The sequence below is a fragment of the Cladophialophora immunda genome, assembly GCF_000835495.1.
Source record: "Cladophialophora immunda strain CBS 83496 unplaced genomic scaffold supercont1.5, whole genome shotgun sequence".
In the NCBI taxonomy this organism is placed as follows: Eukaryota; Fungi; Ascomycota; class Eurotiomycetes; order Chaetothyriales; family Herpotrichiellaceae; genus Cladophialophora; species Cladophialophora immunda.
Window position 1 is genome coordinate 1,510,769 of NW_015622545.1, and position 20,730 is coordinate 1,531,498.

A 20,730-nucleotide genomic window follows, 5' to 3' on the forward strand; every position below is an offset into this window, starting at 1 on the left:
AGACCACGTGACACGCCAGCAAACCACTGCCTCCCCGCGTCCCTGGCAAACCTCTGGCTGGGTGTATAACTCAGTTACCCCCACCACTTTCGGACCACCACAATGTTGTCTTTCTCTCTCTCTCTTTAGCATAGTCTCTTAGTTCTTTGAGCTATCCATGCCCATTCAGGAGATCTCTCCTCTTCCAAATGTGCCATGCCGTCCCAGGGGTCATACCATCCGATAATATGTCTCAACAGGAGCGGAGCTACACCATTTTGGGTTCATTGCGTCTTCCTCATCCATCCGATAGCAATCTTACCAAAGAGCACAAGAATTTGGCCCTTTCGCTTCAGAAAGATCTCCAGATGCTCCAAAATCGCGATTTAAGAGGTATTTACAACATTCTGTCTTGCGATTCGAAATTCTAAAACAGATATAGAGCTCAACAGACCATTACAATCCTTGAATACCGCATATGATCGATTCAAACTCAAGGAGCTTGACAGCTGGAGATCAGTAGGCCAGAGACCTAGACCTCAAGAGACACTAGTTAGACCGTCTGGATTATTGGACGCCCCTCTAGCGCACCACCTTCATCAACCATCCCTTCGCACGTTATCCCCGCTGGATGACAGTGAAACAGCGGACCCAACTAACGGCTGTATTGCCATGGTAATGGGCAATCTTTACACCTCAGAGACCCTAGTATTTGATCATCTCCATCGTCGTTCTGAGAGTTCCGAGGGTCTTAGGACTCTCCCAGAACCTGTTCTGAATTGTCATGAGACGTACACGAGGGACATCTGTGAGTCAATGCTAGCAAAGGTGGAGTTTCTGCATGGCCGCAAAGTTCATAACAGAATCTTGAAAATGCCGGGCAATGCCAACAAATTCACTGCTCTCCCACTCTGGGGTCCTTTCGATGGTGTCACTCTATTTCTGGCACATGAGTCAAACTACCGCAACGCCGACTTAGGACACAAATTTCGAAGAATCTGCCTGTTCGTGTTACATCCACAGGTATTCTTCTACGAGCGAAAGGGATCTGGAATAGGTGAATTACAGGATCGAATTCATATCGCAGCTGCGAGAATGACCGATATGCCCGTCCGAGAGTTCTATTTTCGTGAAAAACAATGGAAAAAACTGTCCATTAACACATTTCGCGCCATGGTGACCAAGGAATTGGCCTCTTTTCTGAAACAGCACTCCGAATCTGGGGTCGATGCCGTACAGGTGGTCAAAACCAAACACAAAGCCGAAGGAATAGACCATCGAGTCAGTGAAGCGTCGCAAGGCTCCGTGTATCCAAGCAAACCCTCAAAGCGCAAGAGGTCAACAGGGGAAGACTTCTCAGATTCGGCAGTATCTCAGAAGGCTCGGAGTATTGCTACACTGGCAAAAGGGAAGAAGAAAACAGCTGTACCTAGGAAGAATCCTCGGCAAGGAAGGAACAGAACTGCAAGGGCTCGAGCAATTCAACGATTTCAGGATCTGATATCGGTGGCCAATCCTGCTGTTGAGCTGCCATTTACTCTAAATTCAACATCCGTGCTTGAAGAGGCTGGCCGTGAGGGGCTTTCGATTAATAGTGATATGATCCTGTCCAGTTCAGCCCCAAAAGACAACGCTGTGACAGAGTCAAAGGAAGGACAATGGATGGCCCAGAGAGGAGGGAACAGCAATCTTATCCAAATAAAAGCGAAGGAACTTCTAACAGATGATATCCCGCGGACAGGATCGAATTTGAAGGCTCCAACAAAGACTGTCAAGGCGAAAACTATTGACTCTGAAACGGAGACTAAAACTTCCAGTCTCCTCGATCTCAGACCTCATGACAAGCACGAGCCAATAACTTCTCCAGTGTCCTCGAAGGAAGTTGCCGTCGATGAGCGTACGGCTCAAGGAGATTTCCTACTTCATCCGTCTCAATTAAGACCACAAGCCGAGGAAGAATATTCCATTCGAGACCTCAATTTTGTCAACGTTGACGACATGGATTGTAAGACAAGACACGACAGGCTCAGAACCCTGAATTTGATCGTCTCTCGAGGGGACCGATTGACTGAAATTGAGGAGTCGCAGTTGGCTGAACTGAAGGCCAAGGGGACGCGGGTCCATGGGCGAGATCTGTCGAAAATGGGCGTTGCAAGCATGGATAATGTGACAAGGAAGACCCGGCGCTGTGTGCTACGAAAGAAGATCGATCGACATGACGTTCTGAACGAGGCAGAAATGAAGCAATTGACTGATTTTGGAATGCTACTCAGCTAAGTAGGCCCTAAAGTTGTAGAATCTTCTTTGCCGGCTGCTAGGATCGAGATGGGTATGGTTTTCCTTCTTTTAAGACTTCAGTCATTAGGTTCCCTCTCCCTGGCGGCCTGGCCCTCTCCCCTCTCCATCGGCTCCCCTACCTTAAGTACAAAATAGCGTCCCTTTCACCCTTTCTAAACACTCACCTCGATCGGAGAGTGCTATACCCACGGAATAAGGTACGGTGAGGCGTTTGATGTGCAGACGAAGTTCGAGCTCAACGAGATATGTTTTCGCATTGGCTGCGGCACAGATTGTGGTTGGTTGGGTTGTCCTCCATCTAGGTTCGGAAACATTCTTGAGGTGGACTGTGGCTGGATTTACTTGTGTTGAGATATTGTAGTACGTCAAAGATTGGATTATCTTGCATGCTCATTATTTGGTTTGGGTACAACGTATCAGAAGAGTCCAGGTAGGCTGCTTTTGCTTCGAATCAAAGCAAGGAGATCGATTAATTGCAGCCTCCTCAAATCGGCCCCCAGTTTCCAGCCGATCATCATGGGTCATTCTATCCGCTCGAACGACGCCCAAATCCCACAAGACGCGTGCGTCTCTTTTTCTTGATCAATAGGTAGAATTGCCGCCAGCAGTATTATCCTATTCCGTTATGCCGCCTCGGATCTTCCATACTTGAAGACCCAGAGGTTGAGAACGTCGAAGAGAACCGCAGTATCCGCATCTGAGAAATGCAGTCGCTGCAAATCTGGATTCTCTGGGTTCATCAACCGAGCAATGCGACCGAGTTTGTAAGATCCCAGTCCTGGGAGTACTGTTAGATGCGGCACGATAAAATTGAGTCAGTTTGTTGACTTACCTGGTAAGCAGAGCATCAAATCTTGCAGAACTGTCCAGCATCTTTCAGGAGGCGGAAGGATCGATTCGGGTGACATTCCAGCTTGTTTAATGAGAAGCTCCATGCAACCTCGGTCAAAGTAGCCTCTGGAATATTCTATCCAGAGTATGTTACGGTTCAAGCCTGCAGCAATCAGGATGTCAACTATCTCCTTTGGCGTTTTCGCGTTGTGAGGGAGTTTGTTCTCCGTAGGCCCTCGATGTCTTATAAGCCCTAGCTTCCCTGGACAGGTATACCCTGCGCGCCGAACTTCAGCCTCGAACATGGTGTTAGTGACCCCTTCATTGTTGATAACGCAGTTCACAATGATTTTACCATTTCCATCACGAACAGTAAGCTCGAGGAGATATTGGGGCAGATTTCTTCGCTCCTGGCGGTACACCGTTTCAAAATCGACAATGAAAATACGCCAGGGAAGTGTCAACTTGAAGTGTCTGTACTCCTCTGCTCTAGGGGGGATCCTTAGAGGCTCTTGTTGCATCATCATTTCAAAGGAGGCGTGGTTGTTGATGAATTGACCAATACCAACTCGAATCTTCGGCTCCAGGCCAGACTTGTCTCCAAAACAGTATGGCAGCGGCAGACTCGCTAAAGGCCGTGAGATCAACGACATAACGTGGATACAATAGTCACACGTCGGTGCCACTGTATATCGTAGCAATCTCGGGGCAAAGATCAACATGGCTGTCTCCAGATTCAAAGGAATAGAGTCCACACAAGAGAAGTGGCGATCATGATACCAAAATCCGGAACAAGTCATCGTCTGACCCTGAAAAACGACATCTTCGCGGCCACCTAGGAACTCGTAATTCTGTGATTTTCGACTGGATCGGCGCTCCGCGTCTAGGTACGCCGAGCTGCGTCCAGCATAGGTGTTCCAGTATTCGTCATCCGAGGGGAGCCTCCCTTCAGGCACGCGAACTGTACTCAATAAACCTGAGTCCCGGATTCGAGTTGGAAGCTGAGGGCTATTTCGACCTCGATTGAAATGGGTCTCAAAGTGCCGACGGAGAGTAGCGTGGTTCAGATGGCCTCTGCTTGCGAGATGGTCGCGTAAATACGCTTGGCTACAGTGTTGATGGCCGCATTGGAGAGGGCTGCCAATATGGCACTGCATTCTGTGACGTTCCAGAAGCTCAGGTTCCCGATACATGGCATACTCACAACCCTTCTCAGGGCATCCCCACATGCACTCTAGATGAGATTTCAAGAAATGGAGGCGAATGAGCGGAGGATGGCTTGTCATATACTCACAATCTGGCCAAGGGCACTGGTGAGTATACCTGCGCGACCGGTAGTCTCTTGCTTGATCTCTTGCTTGATCAACTTTGTTAGATTGATCTTTTCCTGCCGGCGTTTCAATCCTCTCTGCCACTACTCCGTCCGGCCACCGAAGATGTCTGAGGAGTGCACCCGATTTAGCTCCGGAAGAAGAGCTCAGGCCATGATAATCCAAGAGGTATTCCAGGGCATTTTTTTCGAGCATATCCACGGTGCCCGTGGATGTTTGAACCCGATAGAATACCTGATTCACGTGCTGATCTCCCTCGCAGGGGTTGGGTTGAAGGCAAGTGACCGCTTCTTCCTTGCTTTGCTGGGTTAGAGGATTTTTCAATTTCCCAATGAGACTGGTGAGCAGGATCTCAATCTTAGGCACTCGTCGTCCAGCTGCATTGCTATACTGCGAGCCCATATGAACCGTCGTGATGTGTGAGTCAAACGCAGCACGATCGTTAAAGACTTTTTCCTTTCCGGTAGAACAACTGACATCGCCACAATACCACTTGGTGAGACGTATTGTGCCGTGTGCCTGTAGGTGCATATCGATACCAACTACATGCTTAAACGTGGCTCCGCAATGAGGGACCTTACATTCCCAGCGGTTGTTTCTGAACATCGCGAAGACCACGTTGTCGAGGTTGGGAGAAAGCTTCACATAGCTTGGCAGCCTCTGGCTAACACGATACGTGCAAGACCCAACAAGCTTCGTTTCATGCTTTCCAAAGACGTCCGCGACATGCTTGACCGTCGACCCATCGATGCAACTCAAAATTTTTCTTCGCAGACTCGTTTCCGCAATATTCAAGAGATTAGCACGCATTGTTGATGTCTTGTAGGTCGAAACGAGGCTGATGTCTTGTTCTTTGAAGTTCCAATCCATTGATCCTCTTGACGCTTCTTTGACGACGGTATCTTGAACATCACCATCTCCATCTTCATCACCATCTCCATCTTCATCACCACTGTCTTCATCTGCATCGAATATCTTTTCATGTTGTTCATGATCGCTTTCCTCTTGCTCGGCAAGAGTGGCAAAGTACTTCCAATCTTCCAGTGAGTCGCTACTGGCAATAGCATCGAGATCATCGAACATTGAAACATGATTCAAATCGACGATGATGGGATGGTGATCACGAATGTGTCGTCGGATGGCAGCGTTTGCATAGGAGACCAGGGCACCGCAATCTCGGCAGGGCTTTCTAGGAGGCTCGACATATTCCCGTCTCTTTTGATGAGGTTCATGGTTCTCTTGTGCTTGGAGGGGATCGATGTAGATTTGCTCTTCAGGAGTTATATAGGAATGCAGTGCCTTGGAAGGTTCAAGATGGTTCGAACGCCCGGGATGTTCATAACTCTTGGGAGAAATGAACTGCGTCGGAGTTTCTGAATGGTCAGACTGGTTCTGAGTAGCTAGGAGGTCGAACTGTCCGGCGGACTGCACGGATGTGAGTAGATATTCAGGTTGATTGTCATGCTGCTCCGATGTGCTAACGCTGTCCGCATGATGACGAGTCCAGTAGGAATTCAATGCCACTCCTCTCACAGCTGGGTTTGTTTCTATGAGTCGGCGTCGATAGCTGTGTGCTAAGGCACGGGTGGTAGGGCGTACAAATGCAGCTTGCCTCGGATGTTCTTGGGCGATGTGAGAGCGGATGACTTGCTCTGCTTGACTGGATGTATCATAAAGACCGCAGAAATCGCATCCAAAGCCACTAGTGAGACCGTGTATCTCCTGGATATGCCGGGGAAGATTGGGGAACGAGACTAGCTTCCAGCAATCAGTCCATCTGCAAGGGACCTCCATGACTGTATCGTCGGTGTACCCTGAAAAATAAAAGAGTGGATGGTTTCAGTAGGAGATTGTTCTAAAGAATGAAATAGTGGAAACGCTGACTTTGTCGGTTGGATTGATTGCTGATCCAGTACTGCCCAAACGCAAGAAGTGAAGCAAGATAAACACTTTTGGGCTGGTGACTAACACATGATGATGCTTGTTGGGATCGGAGCGGAGCGGAGCGAAGAGGAGAACAAAGGAAAGAGGCCACAATGGCCTGAGAGTCGTATTGACTCAATTGCCTTGATGGCGTGTGTGCTGCGTTGGGCTATCTCTGAGGTATCTAAGAAGGAGAGGGGGAAGAGCTACGTCAAGTGCAGTAGAAGTAGGTGGGTAGCCTATCCCAAGGTGTAAGGCGTGCCGGAGGTCATGTGACCCCAACAAAACTCCCTAATCAAAGTGCCGACAGAGAGCTTCACCAACTCCCATGTTCCTCTGACTAGAACAATGAAGTGGTATTGTATTTACTGTTCGCAATGCGCCTTCGAATACTTCCATACCTTTTAGAGACTTCGATAATGGTTCTAGTGTCACGAACAGCTTCTCTCAAGCGCCTTACCTTACCCCCAAGAAACGAGAGGATGAGGCAGGGCAGGTTAATCAGGTGGGGTACACAAGGCACTCTGAACTTTTCTTTGTTCTCGACGCAGACCCCACCCACTCACTGTGCTGTGTTGTGCTGTGCTTTGTTTTGTTATGTTTTGTTTTCTCGCTCGCTCGCCCGCCCGCCTTTTCAAGTCATCGACGGGTGGACGAGATATTGTTTAAGCGAGGTCGTGCCACCCACTCGCCGCATATCTTGCACCAACTTGATTGCGTAGTTGTCAGGATTCGTAGCCACTTGAGTTTTGTCAGAGAAAAACTTGGGCCGTTTGCACCCCGTGGTGTATGCTCATTTGCTCACTCGCTCACTTGCACGCTTCCCAACCTCCAAACTTGTAATAATTACTGCAATCCTGGCCTGGTTGGCGGCCTCTTCTGTCCTGCTAGATCCCAACGTCTTATCCCTCTTGGACTCCTTTAGCCGAAGCTGGCAGCGTTGGCGCCCTCTTCTGCTCAGCCTGGTCAGCCTGGTCTGCCTGCTCACTCTGGTCTTCGCTGCTCACTCTACTTTGCCCTGCTCGCCCTGGCCTGCCCTGGAAGTGCCCTGCGCTACGCTGTTCTGCTTTGCCCTGCTCAGCCCGACGGTTCCGCATAGAACCGCGGCGCAGTCAATGCATATCGTTTCTGTAAATGGAGACCCCGAGTTCGCTGGCTGGCTGCCTCCTGAGCAAGTCGAGTCCACCACCTGACAAATCTGCAAATGGCAATCAACAACGCGACTGAGCGCTTCACGTAGCAGTTGTTGCGTCAGGGCTGGGGTCTTTGCGATTCGTCATTCTCGCCAAGTGACACGGGCGTTTTGTAGGAGGGCGCCAGTGGCGCACCGGCCGGTCAGGCAGTCCTCATCTCACAGCCACTGCGCGATAAACCATCTGACTTGATCGCACAGGTTAATTGTTTGTCAGAAGCAATGTTCAACTTCACGCTCAAGACGGCCAAGGCCCGTGACGGATATCTCAGGCAAACTGGTAAGCCCGTCGGGCAGCTACACGGCCTATCGGTCTCCACCAAGGACTGCTTTAACGTTGTCGACAAGCCTGTGGAGCGCAACGCCGCGGTGGCCGACATCCTTCTGAATGGCGACGTAGTGCTGTATGTCAAGACCAATGTGCCGGCGGCCATGATGATGCTCGCGACGGTGAACACCGTGACGGGGCGGACGCTGAATCCGTTGGATCGTGGGCTGGCAGCTCCAGGGCCACTTGATTGCTCTGACGGCTCGTATATCGCGGACGCTATGCACAACATGTCTTCGAGTCTGAATGCCTCGACTCAAAGGACAAGTATTCGGGAATGTGCACCCACTCAGAACGTTTGCAAGTCGTCAAGTCGTCAAGTCGTTTGAAAAACCTCACTTGCTTTCTTGAACGTCGTGCACATGCTTCGTGAGAACATCCATCCTGTCCATGCAAGCGCTCTACTGACCATGACGGCTGCAGTCGTTCAGTTCCACCAATCCTGTGACAAGTGCGAGGCTGCCGCTCGAACTTCGAAGATCTCGGACACAATCCATCATCAGGCATGCTCCGCTTGCCTACAGACTAAGCAGGATGCAGAGTCCAATTGCGCCTGCACCCAGAAAAGAGTCTTGCTAGTCAGGGGGCGATGGTAAATTGATAATGGGAGCTTCTTAGAGGTAGAATCCCTTTGGGCGGAAAGGTAATAATCTACCTACCTGCGCCAATTATCAGTGCGTTCGAGCCTGCTTTGAACTGGTGAACATCACATCGAGCGCATGCCAGCCTCCAGACAGAGATTCAATCAATGCTGCCACCTCGAACGAGACGTGGTCCGGAAATCGATCGATGCACGTTCTTCTCTGAAGCGGAGACGAGATTGACTGCCTCCTTTTGGCCAAGCTTGAAAGCGCGGACGCAGACACGGACGCCAACCTCAGATATCGTCCCCGAGAACTCATGTCTTAAAATGTCGATGGCACGTCAGCTTCAATCCCAGTTGAAGGCTACTGAGATCTATATCGACCGAGATCCCTTTCCTCACCTAGATTACTGGTCCTCCAAGAGGCCCGACGGCAGAATTTCAAGAAACATCGACGGGCCAGAATGATACAGATGCAGATCTAAGCAACCAGCCAGTTGTCCCGTGATCCTTCTAATATTGCCGCATATTGCCGCAGCCGTTGCCAAAAGGAGGGTATTTGACATACCCGGACTACAGATTCCACTCCGAGCACACCGACTCTTGACATGGCCAGGCTGACACTGAGGCGCTTCCACTATGTCAGCCGGTATATCCTCAGCACCACGTATTCAAACGGCCCACAGCGCCGTGTTTGATCTACAATTCGAAAGGATCCTAACTTGTTTCTGGTGGTGTCTTACCTGGGACGTCTCCGTGTTGGCAGCCGAATCCCCAGACACTACCAGAGCCAGTTTGCGTGGCTAAAGGTTTCCATTTCTCGATGCATAAACCCCGTGCGGGCTGGCCGAAGAGCTTTGTCTACGTTCGATGGGACTTCCGCACTTTTTTTTGTGATTGTCTGAAAGGAGAGGACGACAGAGACAACAACAATGCTCTTACCCCTTATTGGCCTCAGTCACGATCCTCGTGGCCATTGTCGCCATTGCTGCCGTTTCTTGACGGACATGCACAGTCCCTATTGAGTGTAGGGAAAGAAGCTGCTGTCGACTGCATCGTCCTGAGGTTATCTACAGTACACGTTTCACAAGTAAACCCCGTGTCTCATGCAATGATTCTTTAGCGGGAAGGGTAGGTGTGAATGAACCTATATGGTGACGATGGCTGTCGAAGTCAAATCAAGACAGTGTCGACAGATGTGCCGCGAGATATCGGACCTATTATTTACATCCTGGGGCTCAACCACCACCTCGTGGAGGGTATTGCCATGTACGAGCCCTCCCGGGGGTTTCCTCCTGGTAGGAGCTCACTCATCTCCCTTGTCCTTGCTTACGATATGAAGCTCATGAGTACCCTCGTCTAAGATATCCTGCTGGTACACTGCAACGTGGTCGGCATCCTATATTTCAGCATTTGAGTCAGCATGGACAAAACTCATCGGAGTGGACACCAGCAACTGACTCCAAATATTGCTCCTATCTCCTCCAGTGCAAGGTGCCTGGTATTCGGAAAGAAGAAGAACACGATGATCATCGCAAGGCCGCTGATGATGATGAAGGGCAGATAGTATTGCCAGCCGACCGTCCTGGTTGTCCACGGGTGTTAGCAAAGAGACAGCGTAGGTAGAAGACCGTGAAAACTTACGCGAACGCGGTTGGTGCGGCCCCAAGCCATGCAGTATTTGCCAGTGCGTGGGTGACCATGGCAATCAGATATCCATTGGACCGCAACGGGGTCGGGAACGCTTCGCCGATCCAGACGAAGAGCATCCCGTCCAGGCATGAGCCATAGAACCAGGCGTAGATGAAGAACATAGCAACTCCGGCCTCCAGCCCTGCTCGATTATCGGATCCGGTCGCTGCGATGTTCTTGATGATTGCAGCCTCAGCCACGAGGGTGGCAAAACACCCAGCGAGTCCGGTGGCGGCGTACCCGGGCCTGGGAAAGCGATCAATCAGGAATGGCGCGCAGATGTTCGCGAACCAGGTGACGCTCATCCAAATGCCATTGAAGAGAAGCTGTTTGGCCGATCCGTAACCCAGAGAGGAGTATAGCAGCGGACCATAATCTATCGAGGATGTCAGCAGGAACCGAAAAGCATGAGCGTTGGCAAACCGTACTGGCGATCACAAGGATGCCTGAGCCGACGGTCATGAAAGGCCACACCACGGCAAAGATTATCCTCTTCCGATTCGGCCAGCCGCTCCTCCACATGCCCAGAAACGATGTGTCGAGGCCCCGTTCTAGCTCGATCTGGCGCGTAATCTGCTGGTATTCGATTTCGGCCAGGCTCAGGGAACCGGGCGCCGCCTCGGTCGAGTGGAGCTGCCGCAGAATCCGATGAGCCGCATCGCCCTGGTTGCGGAGTATCAACCAGCGAGGAGATTCGGGAAGGAAGGAGACCACGGCGAGGAAGAACACCGGGGGGGCACATTGGATGGCTGGAGACCACAGGTTTCTTCAAGTCAGCAATTTTCAAAAGACTCCCTGTCCCAAAGGCCAAAACCTACCGAGGATGGGTCTGAAAGCGGGCACGGAGCCCGAATAAAAGTAAAACCCGTAGCCAACCCACGCCGTGGCGAAGTATCCCGCGATGAGAACCACGGTGTGTGTATCCATGAGTTGCCCACGTTGACGGGGTGGCACCAGCTCAGCCATCCACGCGGGTGTACCGGTCAAAACCATATAGCCACTGGTACAGACGGGGATGGTTAGCATTCTGACCATCAATCTCGCGGTGCGGTCAAGGTGTCCTGATACTCACGCAATTCCACAAAGAAACCTTCCTACAATGAACATGGCGACGTGCACCGAGCCTGCTTGCAACGCACCAGAGACGGCGACAATGATGGCGGCTTGGATCTGGGAGTTCTTCCTGCCCCAGTAATCCGACGCCCAGGCGCCGTAGATAGACCCGAAAAACCCACCCACGTAGTACATGCAGACACAGGCTCCCAGGAGCTCATCGCCGTTCGAGGTGCCGGTGAGCTTGAAGTATTCCAGAAACGTGGGCTGACCGGTGATGGTGCCAATCACGGCAGCACTGTAGCCGAATGACAGCGACGACAACGAGATGCCGAGGACAACCAGAAGGTTGTACCAGCCAAACTGGCGGTGCGAGGAATGCATGATCGTCATCGCCCTGGCTCGTCGATTTCTCGGGACTCGATAGGAAAGCAGAAACACAATTTTCAAATACGCGAGCTCTTGCAGAGATATTGACTGCTTGGTGAGCTTGACCGTGGTCCTTTCCTTTTAAACCCTCCTAATCGCCTTCACACTCGAGAAACTCCGTTCCAGATTGCGGAGTGAAGCCGTGGAGATTCAATTCCGAAGCCGTGCATTGATTGGTAATTAGAAACAGAGATGATTGACTTGGGAATTGTGTCCCTCGGTCTCTGCCTCTTCTGTACGGCTCAGACGGCATTTGAACCATGCCTCTGTCTGCCATTTCTGTGTTCTGTTGAATTGATCTTGCGCCAGCACCCCTACACAGTAGGAGTATCTTCAAGGTTTAAATGTTGCTAGCGTTCTGAGGTTTAGTGAACTTGACAGAGTCGCGGATAATCGACCCACACAACCGAGCCAGTGCTGCAGTAGAGACAATTGTAAAACTTATCAATATGATGGTTTGTAGTTTCTCATTGAGCATTCGACTGCCATATCAACATTACATCCCACTCAGGGGTGCTGCAGGGCAATACCCGAGCCCACATCGCCACGGGAACACGGCTAGTGAGTGGAGCGGCTCGACGAATAGAAATTGTCATGCACTATTCTCAACCGAGGTATATACTTCATATCGCCCCGCCTTCTGCACGAAGAAGGATTAGCGTGAGAGCTACTGAGAAAACAGAAATCCACGGAAAAGCCTCAAAGTCTCTCCTTGCGCCTCTCTCGTAGCAAATCCCGCCACGATCTTGCACCCCATCCTCCTCGTGATCAACTGGCTCTCAATGCACGGCAAGGGGCAACGACAAGCTCCTCTCTCCCGGATCTTTCTCCCGGATCTTTCGGCATCTCGCCTCTCAGACTGGGGCTGTTGCAGGCGACACCGCTGCCCTTCCAGAAGCCCGGCTGATGCATCGTCGAGAATGACTCCTTCTTCCTCCTCGGCTAGCCTCTGGAGATGAGAGGAGATGACCTGCGCCTGCTGGAGATTTTGAGGCCGTGCTCGGGTTCAAGTTCGTCTTGGAGAGTGTGCATCGACGAGGCCGAGAAGCCGAAGGATGTGAGTGAGTCGTAGTGAGCCATTTTGGACAGATCGCTCTCATACCGAATTGAACCACCATTGATTCTTTCTCCGGAGCGTGGTGTTTGTTCGTGGTCACATGTGTAGTGGACCAATATATCATATATAGTCCTTGGCGGTAGTAGTCTGGTATAAATCTGGACTTAAAACCCCTTCGCCTCCTCTTATTCCACTTCCCCTTCTCTACCCCCTCCTCAATCATCATCCCCATCACTATCACCACCACCACCATCACCATCAGCAGCAGCAGCAGATCAGCCACACCTCTCAAACTAAAGATCCACCGCCTCCTTCAAGCACACCGCCCAAACACGGCGACGTGTCCACGCAGCAGACGCCACCACCGCCAAGCCCTTCATCCAGATGTCTGAGGCGCCAGGTGCTAGGAAGAGCACGGACTCGCGCCCTCGGTCGGCGGCGTGGTGATCGACCATGACCTCCTCCGATCCAGTCTTCTCGGTTCCGGTGTCCCGTTCGACGAGGCGGCCAAAACGCCCACCGGCTCCAGTTGGACGCGCGCCGACCAAAGGCTCCCAGCACACTCCTCAGAAGCCGACACTTCCTCCCCCTGTCCTTCAATGCTCGCTGTCTTCTCCGTCCCGCAACCCCCACACAGAGAGTGCTCGCTGTTCATCGTCCATTTTGCTCCCAAGCACCACCCCACAATGACCTTCGCTCCCAAAGAAGCGAAAACGCACGCCCGGAGAAGACGCACAAGGACAGCGAGACCAGGAGAAAGCCATCTCACTCGCGACAGGGCGGTGTCCACGACGCTGGCGACGGGCAGTCGATTGGGTTTGGGAACAAAAACCCTCTCTGGCGAGGACTCTGCTGATATAGCTGCATTCTCAACCCCTGCTCTTGAAATTGGAGGTACCGGTATTGCTGGGACCACTGGTCGTGAAATTACGCTTCACCCCTTCATTTCTGACATCCAGGAGAGTCCAGGAGGGGATGTGCTGAAGGCGATGGTAGTACAGATTCGCTATTTGTGAGAACCACCCAGAATGGCAAAGGAGACACCCTTGTTCGGGGATTTCAGGTGTTTCTTGTCAGTTAAAAGATCGTTCACGTCGACTCCTCCCACCACCGCATATTGCACAAAGGCCGTGTTCATGCCTGAAGCCTCGATCAGCAGCTGCTCCAGTCGGCTGGACATCAACTAACTGGAGGACCTCGACTTGATCATTCTATTACACGGAGGAGTCGAGTCGTGGGAACCACCATTCACTGCGCTCCGGTTCTTGGTGCACGGCATGGGGGGAGCAGGGTCTGGTCTGGACGGAGCCCGACGCCCGCAGATCCAAGACAAGATCGCCGGGCTCGAAATGTCATCCTGGGCCTGGACTCAGGAGTTGGCATGCTGCTGCCAGACGTCTTGGTGGAGCTATGGATCGGAAGCGAGGCGGGCAGTTTTACTTCTCGCAAAACGTCTCCAACGGACATGGAGGAGGAGCATAGAGTCGAGTGCTAGGAGAGAGCGTCAGACATCCCATCAGACAATCCATATGACACAATCCTTTGGGGATTATATATCTGTCTGCTGCTGCGGCATTTGAGGAATGAAACGCCACGGTCCGGCTGCCGGCTGCCATCCACCGTGTAAAAGGAGAACCAGCCGCGTTGCACTTCTGCCATTCTGTTCTGCCTCTTCCTTGACCTGCTTTCGCTTCGGTCCTCGTGACCTCGCGGATGTGACTCTCACCCTTCGGTCTAGTAGATGGGATAGAAAGTAGAGAGTTACTAGGGTCCGCTTGGTCTCCTGGAGAATCGTCACTTACCGACTCTACTACTTCAACCGGGCTTTTTCTTGTGTCAGAGCTCAGCATTCACCACCGCCAATCGTCATCGGGGGTTATCAAAGGTAAGGTCGACGACAATTACCTACGGGGTAGCATACAGCGCTGAAAGCTGGAAAGGGCTCATGGCCCACTAGCACTGAATGCAGTACAGTTTTGGTTTGGGCTGTCTAGTCGCGGGAAGCCGGCACTCCGGAGGACAGGTTGGAAAGATATATCGAGGAGAGAGAACTGCGTCCGCAGGGTATCCAAGCCGGGGGAAGTAGACAGGCTGAAGATGGATGGGCTCTCGCTATCGATGATGTAGTCTATGCTGTCGTTGTCCTTGACGCCGTGGATGGCTCCTCCTGACTCGTCTGTAAATGGCCAGACTCTCTCATCGAAGCAGGGTGAGCAGGGTGATAGTCTCGCCCTCTTTTGTCTCACCAATTCTGAGGAAACAAGCCTAGAAGACAATATTAAGGCTCGCCTCGTGGCATTAAGACACCTTAGGATTATGCCGGCGGTGGCCGGTTGACCTTAGTATTCATTTTTAGCGGCTTCAGCCTAAATTACCGCAGCTTGGCCGTGGACGAGCTCCCGTGAGAGTACCACGAAGTCATGGCAGTCGAACGAGAGTGCATCTTTGGCATCGCATAGCCGATACGGGACCGGGTCTCTCTGAACTGTCCTCGAAACGTGAGTGCTGATGCCTCATACGCTGCCATACCAGACGCAGAGCGGACAGCGCGCAACATCCGCGTGACCGTGCGTCTCGACCAGGTGGTGGAGCATCTCTTTATCGTCGTTTTGGCTTCCGCAACTTCCGAAGACACGCACTCCGAGCAGGCAAAGAGCTGCTCGGAAGATAGGTCGCGGTATACCACCTGTAGTGCTTGATGGCGTCGGTCTGGAATGCTGGAATGCTGGAATGCTGACTCTGTAGACAAAGTAGTCATGAGCAGCCGCGCAACCCCGAGCAACCGAATAGTCCGATGAAGGCTCGTCGATAAGATTTGGTGCGTGCAGCTTGCCGTGGACAGTCTCCATATGGTTTCTCTAATCGGAGAGGCTGCGAGTAGTACGCGGAGGGAAGCCGAGGCGATCGCATTCTGGATATTGGAAAGGCGCGCACTCAGGGACCTCGCCATCGATATCAAACGGTGTTTGCCCATCGAGTATTTCCACACCATTGCGGTGTATAGATAATAGGCGGATTGGTATGAAGACGCAGTCTCTTGTGCCTCATCCACCTATTGGTGCCGTGGAATGCAATCGCCTTTCGGCGAGATCTTTCGAGGCCTCGCAGTACCTGAAACACTGGACTGATTAGGGTCTAGTATATTCGTCATCCGCAAACGGAGCGATCTGATTGGCGGAACGAGGCCGAATCTCCGACCTGGTATGCAGCCCTGATAACACTGTTTTAAAGGCATGCGCAGCTCTCAAGGTGGAAGCGGAGGAGGGACACCAGCGATTAGAAAACCTTTGGGTGCGAATTGACATGAACATATTATATTTCCAGCCAAGGAATTGCAAAGTGGCCAGCCACCGATATTCCCAATCAAGTTGGTGGCCTTGATTTTGCCTGCTGCTACTTCAACTTCGTAGGCTTCTCTTTCCTTCTATACTCCGCATTGATTGAAACCCCGTTACAAAAGAAAGACCTGTCTGTGACATTCATCGACCGACCACAACCATACCTCCACTGATTGAAATCCCATTCAAAAGAAAGACCTGTCAGATTCGTTGTCCGACCACAACCATAACTCCATTGATCAAGACCCCGTTCCGGAAGGCTTGTAAGAAGGGTCGTTCTCCCCTGCCCGATTTCTGCTTTCCCTAAGCCAGCGGCGGCACCTTGAGAGAGCCAAGGTTTGAAGGGAGGCCTTGAGTTCCGTTCGGATTCTGTCCCAATCGAAGGATGTCTCTTGATCACCATCGATCATGGAGAGAAAATCGCGGAGTCGACATTGAAGAGATGAGTTTGTTGCAGCAGGAATGATATCCATTCGATGGCCTCTTTTTCGCCTTGGTTCTCCAGTTCCAGGGTGGCGAGTCCAAATCTCGACAAAGGCTGTGATCTCTCCTACCCACTGATGTCCTTTGAACGTCACTGGGCCGAATTCTCCTTCCACAGAGAAGTCCTTTTTGAGAATCTCATCCCCGTTCTGAGGGATATTGAGTTCTTCACAGAGATCGAAGTCGAAATCGAGTGGGCATCGATATGTTGGACTTTCAGTGATATTGACGAGGAAAACCATAGAACATGTCGGTTGACCAATAAGTAAAAGTCGAATGTCTTCCTGAAGGAAGTCATAATTTTGGGAGAAGCCAACTTGAAGAGCCCATTTTAGGTCGTCTGTCTCAGCATTTTCGTCTTCCTCAAAAATTGCAACATCTGGGACTTTCATTGAATCTCCATATTCTTCTTTGAATCCATCTAGGTCCAGATTTGTGTAACATCGAATTTTCTCTTCAAGACTTTTGGGAAGGACTTGTTCGAATAGACGATTAAGGTGTTTGTTGACAAGTCTGACTATCGTTTCGTGTAGCCGATGAGGCATAGCGTAAATTTTGAGAGTTGATGTGGCGGTGTTGTATGAAAATCTAGGCCACCTATGAACTGTAGTCAGTAAAACATTCTTTGAATCAAGAAAGGACGCCAGAAGGGAGAGAAGAATATGAACATGGACTTACTTGTACCTTTCTTCAGACCGCGAGCCGTCAAGATCGAACTCCTCACGTAGATGTGACCACTCACGCCCAGATATCCTGCAGATGAAGACCTTCTCGGGGTCGTAGTCTGGGGCGGTCAATTGCGGGTTGTAGAGTTGCTGTAGATATGTACGCGCTTGCTCGATGCCAGTTGAGGACTGTTGTGTAGCTGCTGTGCTCTGCTCGGGTTGGGAAACGAAAGGATAATCTGAGATCTGTTAACGACTGGAATGGAATTGGAAGAGTGTAAAGGTATTCTGACTGACCATGGCGCTGAGATATAGGCGAGCCCGAACTATCCAGACTGCCTTCTGAATCCATGCTTTGAGGCATTGAATGAAGCTGGAAGATCTGGCAGTGACTCAAGTCTCGTCTTCAGACAAGAGGGCAGTCTCGCCCTTGGATGAGAGAGAGACAAGGGACAAAGGGGAGCTCAGAGGTGGGTGGAAAAGGGTAAGGTAGGAGTAGAGCGAATAAAGGGACAAAGGACGAGTTCAGTGAGCTACTTATAGCTCTGGAAGGGGTCCGAGCGCGTGGCAGATTGTTTCATTCCTGACGACACTCATTCCTGGCGACATTCGTTCCTGGGTCGCAGCGTTAGTATTCCGTGCCCGATTGACACCAGCCCACACCAACCTCGGCAATTCTGAGCGCCCAAATTTTGGTACCGGTCGCCTTTGTTCGAGACAGACCTCGGCGCAGTCGCCTCTTTGTATAGCAACTCCTTGGTACTTGGCGACGTTTCAATATGACATCGACATCGGTACATTGCTGAGACAACTGTAAAGGAGAGGGGAGAGGTGTAGTAAGGAGGGTGAGGGTGAGCTAGCTCGGAGCCGAGGTTGAGCCGGGCGCGGGCCAGCCAGCCTGAGCAAAAGCGGCGCAAGGCCATGTGCCTGCGTCGAGGTTCCGGCGAGGAAGCAGTTGTTTCCTGTCGATGCGGCCACGCTGAAGAGGATCACGGATCGGTTTGGTCAAGAGCTCGACGAAGTTACGTTCCCGTCTCATTTGAGGGCCGTGACTGTGAACACGAAGCTGCTTAGAGGGAGAAAAGGGTCTCATCGACTATCGAAAAGTTGTCGGGTGGACTGGGCTGGAAAATTCAATAGGCTGTTTGTTGGTGGGCACTCCCCATAGAGTGCGCAGCGACAATATGGGCATGTTGCGGAGAGAGGAGAGTAAATCGCCTTCCAAGCTGTCGTCGTCGCGGAAATCTGGCGTGTCATCCAGGACTCCGCCCAACGCAGGCATCTACCCGCTAGCGTTGCTGCCTATGGTGCATCAGATGCTCTGTTGGAAGGGGAGAACATCTTGACCGTATGACCTATGGTCCATGGGCTGTGGCTCTTGACATGGATTGTGGGATTTGACGTTGAACCTTTTGCCGAGAGGTGGATGCACGCCGTGTACCAAACAGAGTCATCTCGAGTCTCCGAGCGTTGATTCTCCGGCCAAAGCTGCTCTGATGGCAGAATGGACGAAACGCCTTTGGAAGGTGAAGGGCTCTGCGGAAGAATCTGGCCCAAGTTTTCTAGAGACCAACATTGGTACCTCGCGGATTGACGCCCTCTCGCGCGCGCAGCAGCAGCAGCGGTCCAGCTTCAATCTCTCGAACGACGACGACAATGTGCCCGATCCCACCGCCATCTCCGCTGCAAAGCAGCGGTCGCTAGGTGCCAAGAAGAAGCAGATCGAGGCACTGGAGTCTGGAAATCACAGGGCTGTCATTGAACCAGCCTACTGAGAAGTTGAGTTGGTCAGCACGGTCTTTTCTGGGAGTGGCCTGGGCCCTTCCCAGAAATATAAGGTCGTATTTCCTGTCTCCCGGGGCAGCGCTCGTAGTAGGTTTGCCAATTCGCCCCATGAAACCCATGCCGCTGCAGGCGCCATCAAGTCCTGCGGTAAGATGTAAAAATGTGCGGTCTCCAAGACATCAAGCGTAAGTGTGCTGGCAGCATTGGGCCGGGAAACCGTCGGAAGGAATCTGAAGGCTGCAGCGGCGATCTTCCTGGCTCATCCAGACTCCAACACGGCCGAAGGGCGCTGAGAAGGTCTTCGAAAGTGGCGCCCACACTCTGGACCATATTGGTGACTGACTTGGCATCTTTAGTTCTATGTAAAGCAGGCAGAAGGCTGGACGTGGAGGAGAACAAGGCTAACATGCTCCCGGACAGTATGTCCATCAGCCTCAAATTGTCCAAACTGCGGAAAGAGTCAGTCACGTCGACAGCCACAGTCCAGCCACAGGAGGGCGCCTCAACCTCAACGCCACCACAGACGTACGCAGAGGGGAGTTGCCGGAAATAATTACCACTCTGTGCCAATCTCGACCCGCCATTCCATGATTTCCATCGACCGACACTAACGTGCACTCCTGGAATTCCGGATGGCTTCCCACGGTATTTGCTCCCCTTCCATCGTGCGAGCGCCGATTGAGTCTTAACGCGTGCTTAGGGGTGCTGCGCAGCAACTGCGTCACGATCTACGCGGGAGAATGAGATTGCCGATTCACCGTTCACGAGGCCGTTCTTTCGACGTCGAGCTCACCATCGCTTCAGAAGCTAGTGGCGCTAGGCTGAGCGGAATCATCAACCAGGTGTATTGATAGGAGGCACACAAGCTCCCAGACGGTTGAACGAGTCCTGACATGGCTTCATTGTCGATACTACCAAGATCCGGACCCAGTACCACAAGCGGTTGGAAACCCGGATGAGACAGGCAGCGGAACCCATACTGAAGCAGAAGAAGAAGAAGAAGAAGAAGAAGAAGAAGAAGAAGAAGAAGAAGAAGAAGAAGAAGAAGAAGAAGAAGAAGAAACAGAGGACAATCAACCCGTGGGACAGAGGAATGAAGGTGTCGACGAAACACCGGTCGCAGCAGGCGAGTTTGACGATGCACCCGCGCCCATTGATCTAGTAGTTGAGCCAGAGGATCGGGTGGTTCTATACACAGCGCGATTCTCCTACTTGGAGCCATGACTCGCCCATCTGTTTGCAAAGTACGCATCCCTCCTGCATGGAAAAGCCAGTGGTTTTATGGTGGAGTGGCTGCTGTCAATTTCGACAGTGCCATATCGGATGGTATCAGCAGGGCGAGGAAGAGAAGAGCCTGGAACGCAAGTACGACGAAGAAAGATCAAGCCAGAAAGATCAAGCCAGGTCTATCGGCTTCCAAGGTCCACAGGTCATCAACTCCGGGGCCCAGTCCCCGGCATGCCTTCAATCCCGGACTCGACGGGAAGATCGGCGGCTTCGAGTAGTGAGCCAGGTGCCCACGGAGCCTACGAGACTGGCATCATGGTCATCTGGGAATGATGGAAAGTCATGCCGTGGAACTGGGCATCGTCATGCAAGTCGTACGTCAGTCGAGGATTGGCATAGGCGAGGCTGGGCTGCTGCGGCTGCGGTTATTGATGGCGCTGATGTTGTTGTTGTTGTTGTTGTTGTTGTTGTTGTTGTTGTTGTTGTTGTTGTTGTTGTTGTTGTTGTTGTTGTTGTTGTTGTTGTTGTTGTTGTTG

At 51.8% G+C, this 20,730-nt stretch overlaps 7 protein-coding genes across 7 annotated transcripts; 4 read left to right on the plus strand and 3 right to left on the minus strand.

The window, feature by feature from the left end:
• Nucleotides 1–227: 227 nt before the first annotated feature.
• Nucleotides 228–2,256, plus strand: PV07_08775 (uncharacterized protein; the record flags this gene model as incomplete). Its single annotated transcript, XM_016395969.1, has 2 exons — nt 228–372; nt 422–2,256. The coding sequence occupies 2 exons, from the start codon at nt 228–230 to the stop codon at nt 2,254–2,256; spliced, it is 1,980 nt and encodes a 659-aa protein (XP_016245825.1).
• Nucleotides 2,257–2,900: 644 nt separating this feature from the next.
• Nucleotides 2,901–6,425, minus strand: PV07_08776 (uncharacterized protein; the record flags this gene model as incomplete). Its single annotated transcript, XM_016395970.1, has 2 exons — nt 3,110–6,425; nt 2,901–3,055 (listed from the first exon to the last, which is right to left on the minus strand). Exons 1-2 carry the CDS (start codon nt 6,231–6,233, stop codon nt 2,901–2,903), a joined length of 3,279 nt encoding a protein of 1,092 aa, XP_016245826.1. The 5' UTR covers nt 6,234–6,425.
• A 1,351-nt stretch (nt 6,426–7,776) lies between these two features.
• PV07_08777 (uncharacterized protein) lies at nt 7,777–8,211 on the plus strand (the record flags this gene model as incomplete). The annotated part of the gene is made up of 1 exon (XM_016395971.1): nt 7,777–8,211. The coding sequence occupies one exon, from the start codon at nt 7,777–7,779 to the stop codon at nt 8,209–8,211; it is 435 nt and encodes a 144-aa protein (XP_016245827.1).
• Nucleotides 8,212–9,655: 1,444 nt separating this feature from the next.
• Nucleotides 9,656–11,594, minus strand: PV07_08778 (uncharacterized protein; the record flags this gene model as incomplete). The annotated part of the gene is made up of 6 exons (XM_016395972.1): nt 9,656–9,864; nt 9,927–10,050; nt 10,110–10,533; nt 10,586–10,906; nt 10,976–11,157; nt 11,230–11,594. 6 exons carry the CDS (start codon nt 11,592–11,594, stop codon nt 9,772–9,774), a joined length of 1,509 nt encoding a protein of 502 aa, XP_016245828.1. The 3' UTR covers nt 9,656–9,771.
• Nucleotides 11,595–12,909: 1,315 nt separating this feature from the next.
• PV07_08779 (uncharacterized protein) lies at nt 12,910–14,292 on the plus strand. The gene has a single exon (XM_016395973.1). It carries the CDS (start codon nt 13,296–13,298, stop codon nt 13,710–13,712), a length of 417 nt encoding a protein of 138 aa, XP_016245829.1. The 5' UTR covers nt 12,910–13,295; the 3' UTR covers nt 13,713–14,292.
• Nucleotides 14,293–16,162: 1,870 nt separating this feature from the next.
• On the minus strand, nt 16,163–17,534 carry PV07_08780 (uncharacterized protein; the record flags this gene model as incomplete). Its single annotated transcript, XM_016395974.1, has 3 exons — nt 16,163–17,114; nt 17,196–17,421; nt 17,480–17,534. 3 exons carry the CDS (start codon nt 17,532–17,534, stop codon nt 16,274–16,276), a joined length of 1,122 nt encoding a protein of 373 aa, XP_016245830.1. The 3' UTR covers nt 16,163–16,273.
• A 1,144-nt stretch (nt 17,535–18,678) lies between these two features.
• PV07_08781 (uncharacterized protein) lies at nt 18,679–20,635 on the plus strand (the record flags this gene model as incomplete). Its single annotated transcript, XM_016395975.1, has 2 exons — nt 18,679–18,917; nt 19,834–20,635. 2 exons carry the CDS (start codon nt 18,679–18,681, stop codon nt 20,189–20,191), a joined length of 597 nt encoding a protein of 198 aa, XP_016245831.1. The 3' UTR covers nt 20,192–20,635.
• Between the last annotated feature and the right edge of the window lie 95 nt (nt 20,636–20,730).